General features: G+C 34.4%; 1 protein-coding gene across 2 annotated transcripts; it reads right to left on the bottom strand.

Moving 5' to 3' along the window:
* Positions 1 to 1,298: 1,298 nt before the first annotated feature.
* Positions 1,299 to 6,215, bottom strand: ATP5MPL (ATP synthase membrane subunit 6.8PL). Of its 2 annotated transcripts, XR_004842545.1 has the most exons (4): positions 6,083 to 6,215; positions 4,313 to 4,333; positions 3,251 to 3,446; positions 1,299 to 1,339 (listed from the first exon to the last, which is right to left on the bottom strand). XR_004842545.1 is itself a non-coding variant. In XM_009642999.2 (3 exons), exons 1-3 carry the CDS (start codon positions 6,204 to 6,206, stop codon positions 3,421 to 3,423), a joined length of 171 nt encoding a protein of 56 aa, XP_009641294.1. In that variant the 5' UTR covers positions 6,207 to 6,215; the 3' UTR covers positions 3,248 to 3,420. The 2 variants fall into 2 exon arrangements, 1 of the variants encoding a protein (XP_009641294.1); XM_009642999.2 differs by lacking the exon at positions 1,299 to 1,339 and having other exon boundaries at positions 3,248 to 3,446.
* Between the last annotated feature and the right edge of the window lie 598 nt (positions 6,216 to 6,813).

The raw sequence follows: 6,813 nt of genomic DNA, 5'->3' as shown, positions 1-6,813 counted from the left end.
TACTGTAAAAAGACCACGTCTTGCATTAGCATTGTCATTATTAATACAGCTCCCTACTGCTGAGCTTTCATGTTCTGTATTGATTAAAAAAAAAAAATAAATTACCAGTGCCACAGCAAAACTTGGCCAAGGTGGTGCTGCAGTAATTGGATGAGGCTTTTCAACCCCTATAGGAGTTTGTTCTTGCACTAACATTGCAAAGGTAGCAAACTCTCAGGTTTTGTCACTGCTGATGCCTTATTCCAGGCAACAAATGAAAAATGCAATTGCTGAACTATTTTACTACACAAAGTTTAAATGTAATCCTCTTGTTTTAGAAATGTCAGCAATATAAAGAGGCAGCAGTTAAATGGAAACAGCACAATCTGTCAATGAGATTTTACTACACAAAGTTTAAATGTAATCCTCTTTTAGAAATGTCAGCAATATAAAGAGGCAGCAATTAAATGGAAACAGCACAATCTGTCAATGAACGGTAAGCATTTCCCCCACCAGTGTTTAATTGTGAATCATGATGAATATTACCTCCATGGATTAAAGTCCTGATCTTAAACAGTCATTTGCATAGAAAATGGGTTTGTTCAGGAGCTGAGGCTTGTCTATAGAGGTACTTCCCTGGAACAAGAAAAGCTTTTTGTTTTAAGTTAGCTTTAGAAATTGCCTTAGATAAATTAGGAAAAAAGGTGCACATTCTGAAACAAGAGTATTCACTTCAAGGGTACTCCTTTGCAGTGCTTCTCTACCTATGGCTACGCCAGATGCTGGTGCTGCAAAGAAAACTGATTACTCCTTCCACACCTCACTGTACATAAGAAATGGCACTTCTAATGCCCTAGTTAACTTTTTCCTCTACTGTCTTTTATACTACCTGGTATGCTTCAGCTTAAAGGAGCAGAAAGCATACAGATAGTACTACAGGTGTTACACATTGTGGGTTTGAATCAAGCCACTGACTGAAAGTTAATTTCCTCCTGTATCCTACTCAAGTAAAGAAAAAAAATGTTTAAACATAAACACCGGTTTTACCTTTGACCTTTTGCAGATATTTGTGTGTTAAAAATCACAAACAGGAATATTCTTCTGCAATCTTCATAGAAATTTCTACCAGAGATGCACTAATGGAAGAACCAGTTGCAGGCAGCATTATTTCAGTAGAAATTGTGGTTTTCATAACCCAGACACTGCTGCCTGTATGTACTTTCTTTCCCTACTAGCAAATCAAGCAAGACAGATACCAAGAAACATTAAGAGTTGAAGTTAGTTAAGTTTACCTAAAAGTGCAGTTAACTGTGCTCCAAGGGCAGGTTAGCAGAAGCTCCTTTTGCTTTTCAATTAGCATCTAGGAGATAAGACAGCATGTTGATAGAGCTCAGTCCCAGTGTGCTAGGCTTTAGCTAAGGTGAAGCAAATCCTGCAGTGATTAATGTTTTTTCCCTAGCTTGTTTTCCTGAGCTCTGTAATTGAAAATTGTTAAAGCAGGTCATTTGAAGTATGTGTAGTATCTAAGGAACTACAACTTAGTGATCATAAATTTGCATTACAAATGCATGTATAGCTCCCTACCTGGCATAAATTTTCAATCTGAACCACTTATTAACTGTACCACAATTCTGACCCACCCTGTAATCACCACTGGCCTAGTACCTGTTCATTTGAAGCTCCATTTTCTAGTTTTTGTTCTTTGTTCCCTTCTTCTGGATGCTTTTCGTTTTATGTAAGAAACAAATATTGAGTTCTTTCTACTTCTCATTCATTCTGCTGTGAGGAAACACTGGAAAACCCATATAGCAATGATGAAAGTGATGAAAGAATCAGCTAAAGTTTATCAAGGGAAGATGCAACAAGGAAAACTGCGGAAGAAATGTCAAGAATGCATAGAAGAAAGATGTCACCTATTCTTTTCAATTTAAATAATGCCTTTTTTAAAAAAGCTTTCTGAGGAATATGACTGGTAATTTTACTCTACTCATAGCAGTTATAGCTATTAATTAAATAATGCCTTTTTTAAAAAAGCTTTCTGAGAAATATGACTGGTAATTTTACTCATAGCAGTTATAGCTATTAGGCTTAAGCAGAAGTGTAAATTTTGAAGAAATTAAAGGCAACACAGTGTTTGGAATGTTTACCATGCTTATCATCAGCAGGTAAGGTTATCAAGCTCCTGAGTATACAAATACAAAACATTTAAGTTACGGCCAAATACCGCAGTCAGGGAGATTGAAAAGCAAAATTTTAATCAAGCTGAAAGATTTAAGATAGTTTCAGTGAAATAGTTAAAAAGATGTACGTAAGCATTAAGTCATTAAAATGACTTAAGTCTCAATCTTCTCAAAAGCAGATTAAGCTAAATTTAACAAACATGACATGAAGTCCAATTTTGGTTTTATACAGTATGTATCCTTGGTACAGAATTCAGAACGCACAGTTCTGAAAACTTGATTTTCCTAAGATAGTAGCGTCGCCAAAATACATCCTAGCTATGGAGTTACTTTAACAGCTATCTGCAAAACCCATTAATGGCCCATCCTAGTAATTACAAATATTACTTCTAAATTTTCAGGGAAAAGTCAGTTAAATATTTGTTTATGCTCATTAACTGCTGCCACAGTGCATGATTTCACTATTACCTTTAAACTCCAAGATTTCCATAAGCTCAAATGGCAGATGAGGGCCCATGTAATAGCAAATTTCTCATATGATATGGGCACGTTCTTACTTACTGCTTTGCAAAATTTCTGACTACAGGAAGAAATAACAGAATAATTCCTTAGCTCTAATGAATATGAAGGACAATACAAGGTAGTTGCCAATAATGTACTTTTTAAAAACCTCTGTGAACATTTTGCATGGTGTTTTAATAACAATACAGCTTTTGCTTTTAAACCTTGCAGAACTAAAACTCTTAAAAAAATTAAGATTTTAAAAATAACTTTTTGTATCCTTAATTATTGTACCACAAGTTGACAAAAAGCTGAGAATTAAGTCCTCAACATTTGGCATACTATTAGACAACATTTTAAAAGTAAATGGAGTATTTCAAAAATTCTAGCCAAAAAAAGATGTAATTTTTTTAAAAAAGAAGCTTAATGCTATTGTAAGAAATGTTGGCCAATTCTGTCAAGAAGTTTAGTTATAGAAATTTGGTCTTTTTCAAAGTGCTATTGGAAGGGTTTAACATGGAACTTGCAGGAACTGTAGAAACAAAAAATGCTTATTCTAAAAATTAGGTTAACAATACACTCCAGCATACTTTGTCCAACATGTTTAATTCCTTGTTGCTCAACGGATTTATTCTTTCTCTAATTACAGCAGATGGATCAGATGCAGTTTTAGAATTAATTTCCCTATGGTTGTAACTTGCTTCATTTACAGTAAAGATGACGAACCACCAAATTCATACTCCAAGAAGAGAAGAGGTCTTTAATGATGGCCAGCACCAGAGGACTCTGAAATAAAGACACGATTTAGACTGTTCAAAGAAAATTCAGGAACATAGTTCAGAACCTAGAGCAGACAACTGTATCTACATCTGAGCACAAGAATTGGCAGATTCAACTGCCCTGTCAAATAAAACGAAATCCTCGAGCTACATACATAAACTTGGCCAATAATAAAACTCCTCTTTCTCAAGTTTTAAAGCACCATTATAGGCAAACATCCATTCTTCCTCATTTTTACTATGGTTCTTTCTAAATTAAAGTTTATTTATGCTATTATTATTAAGTCTACCAGGCAGTATTTTCACTAATTACACATTTAAAAATGTAAACAATGTTTGCATATACAAATTCAACTGGGAGCAAATGGGCTAACTATCATGGTGCAGGAAGTTAACTGGGATATAGCAGCTCATGAAAAATTAAAATCCAATGTGATGTCCCAATAAATTGTCCCTAAGTATCTAAACAGTACTTTACAGAAGATACAAAAATATGAATTCAAAATACAAGTTTAAACTTTTTAGTTTCTTGACAGCTAAAATAGCAGCTACTCTTGAGATCATGCTGATTTAAGTAGTTCCATTAAATGGTCGTTACTATTATTTAAAAGAATTCTTCCTCACCCGACTAAGGCATACAACTTCCATTCTACTCCTAAAACCTAGGCAAAGGACAATTTAAGACAGGGGTAGTGTCTGTGCAAATTGACAGATGTTTATAAAACCATCCATACAACCAAAACTACACATTTTGAAGTAGTCTTTAAACATTTTCTAAGTAATTTAAACCCCAAGCTTACATAAAACATGCGGAGCTCATTTTTACTGCACTCATTTAAAAATCCAACAGGGTATAAGATATTTAATACTTACTATCTGCCACAGCTTTTTTGCCTGGAAAAAAAGAAAAAACAAGCTGAACAATGACAGTTTAAAAAAATATTTCCTCTTTATTTTCTGCAGATAAACTTCAATTAGATTATAGTACTTATGATTTGCTAATTTAGCTTGAACAAGATTTAAAAACTGTACAACATGTACTTTCCATGGTACATGTCAATAAACGTTATATTGATTTTTTTTTTAGAAGTTGTTTGTTTTTAATTAACCAAGACTCCATGCATTTAGAAATTGGAGCCATCAAGACTCCTACTGTAATCTGAAAGAAATGCATATAGAATGGTATTACTTTATGTATTATATGGATATATATACACAACATACAGATGTAAACTGAAGTAATAAGAATATAGTTTGAAATCTTCCTTTGAAAGTAAAATAGCTTATGTTACATTCCCATTGTAATTGTTCTCCTAAAATACTGATTCACAGTGATCACATAAAAATAGACGTAAAAAATTCTTCATAAGGAAGACAGTCATAAGAGACTGTGCAATCTACACCCTTGGAAATAACTAATTTGAATTATGAGTAAGGCCATGAGCAACCTATCTAACTTCAATCTAACTACTTAAGCAGTGGTTTGGACCAGGTGAGCTCAAGAGGTTCCTTCCAATCCAAGTTATTCTACAACATACTCTTCTATAAAATATATGTTATTTGCCAAACTGTTCCCCAAACTGTGGAAAGGGCTACAGCTATTAAAAGCTATTTTCGCTTTAAAATAATGCTTAGCATAGTCGCCTCATATCAAGGTTTTGGCCCTCAAAACCCTACACCACCACATCTATTATCTAAATCATAAATGAAAATAAAAGTAACATGACATGGATACAATCGTGAAACAGTCTGTCAATTCTGAATTTTCCTTGAAATTGAAGCAGCAAAAACCTATTTTTTTTCCTCTCTTGACTGATCACCTACTTATCTTTACTTAGGCTTGTAAGTATAGCATAACAGTTACGGACATGCTACAAATGATTTGGACAAAACTAGAGAAATGTTGAGGTAACATCACTCAGCTGTTCCTACAGTGGAAGATTCCTTTCCCTGTAGGGTTTCTCTACAGTTTACACGATTTCATTGTTCATGACAGCTAGTGAAGGGTTTGACTTGGAATTTTTTCAGCATAGCCTAAACTGAAGGACAGGACCTTTAAGACACCCTAATCTGTTGTAACCTTCTGCTTTGAGGCACCTGGTGCACTCAAGTTTATTATTTTTACATTAGATGTTCTGTTTCTTCCTCCTCACATTTTGAGGTGCATCACCCCAAAATAAACCAAGTGCTTTAACTTTCAAAAGTTCACATGAGAAAACCTTTTAAAAACTGTGGGATTTTTTGCAGATCTTGAGTAAAATCTCAAAATCATAAGGATTCTAAAAAAAAATTCTAATCAAAGTAAGTTCTAGTTCAGAACAGTCTTGCATCCCCCTTCAGGACAAATCTACAGGAGAAGCCTCTGGCTATATGTTGTAAGTTAGATGTGTGGTTTTAAAACCAATTCCCGCATTACCTAAGGTAGGCACAGTTACAGGTATCTGAGTATTTTTGTTAGTGTAATCTTCTACACTGAGCACACTGAAACTTCTACGTTTTTATGGCAAAGACCTGGCCTTAAGTGTGTTGATTTCTTATTTGCTCGATATTTTAAATGACTGATTTCCAATTGTTAAGGATATTCTCATCTATAAACCTTATCCATACAGTAACAGCTAATGAAGGCTATAATGTGTAACTTACCACCATATGAAATTTTGTAATAAGCATAAGCTGTTATTGCTACACCAACCCATATTTCTTGATACACAGTTGTGAAGTAGAACTTCATGGCTCTCAGTGACTTCGGAAGCATGGTCTGCATCATCTGAAAACTGTAAGAAGTTTTGCCATGGTGAGTTTTGCAACTGTATTCCCACCTGCTGTATTTTTTAATATACACACACACACACACATATATATACATACTCCCAAACATGCAAAAGTACTCATTCCAAAGCAAAGCAATGAAAATTCAGAGTTAAGGTTACAATTTATGGGCTAAGACAATAAAAAATAATAAATTACAGCTGATGAAAGGTTCAAAGATGATTCAATAGAGCATTTACAGAGCAGCAATAGCTAGGCTCCTCTCTTCCTATCAACGCCAGCTTTTTTTTAAGTATTTCCAGAGTCTCCCAGGAGGAAAGCCTCATTCCAGACAAGCTAGAGAGGCTCCTTCTTTGTACTACCAAGTTAGTTTCCCTCCCTCCCCAACAGATGTCTCTCCCAACATAGAATCATAGAAACATGGTAATTTCTACTCAAAATAGCAGAATAAATGACGTTAAGCTACTGAATTCATGACTTCATGAATATTTTACTTTCAAAATATGCCCCAAGACCAAGAAGCTTGTAATTGGTTTTTTTCCTTTCTATGCAGCTTTGTTAGACAAACACAGAACTGTAAAAAGTTTTAAAATAAAGCTTACCCT

The sequence above is a fragment of the Egretta garzetta genome, unplaced genomic scaffold, assembly GCF_000687185.1.
Source record: "Egretta garzetta isolate BGI_Z169 unplaced genomic scaffold, ASM68718v1 scaffold1007, whole genome shotgun sequence".
Lineage (NCBI taxonomy): Eukaryota > Metazoa > Chordata > Aves > Pelecaniformes > Ardeidae > Egretta > Egretta garzetta.
Note: the sequence above shows the minus strand (reverse complement) of the source record. Positions and strands in the feature narration are given on the sequence as shown.

What these genes read in the sequence shown, in the direction of transcription:
- ATP5MPL (XM_009642999.2), bottom strand. Translation starts at nt 6,206, where the DNA reads ATGATGCAGACCATGCTTCCGAAGTCACTGAGAGCCATGAAGTTCTAC. An exon ending in TTACAAAATTTCATATGGTG is followed by an intron (nt 4,334 to 6,082) that starts GTAAGTTACACA and finishes CTTTTTTTCCAG; the next exon opens with GCAAAAAAGCTGTGGCAGAT. An exon ending in CAAAAAAGCTGTGGCAGATA is followed by an intron (nt 3,447 to 4,312) that starts GTAAGTATTAAA and finishes TCTTTATTTCAG; the next exon opens with AGTCCTCTGGTGCTGGCCAT.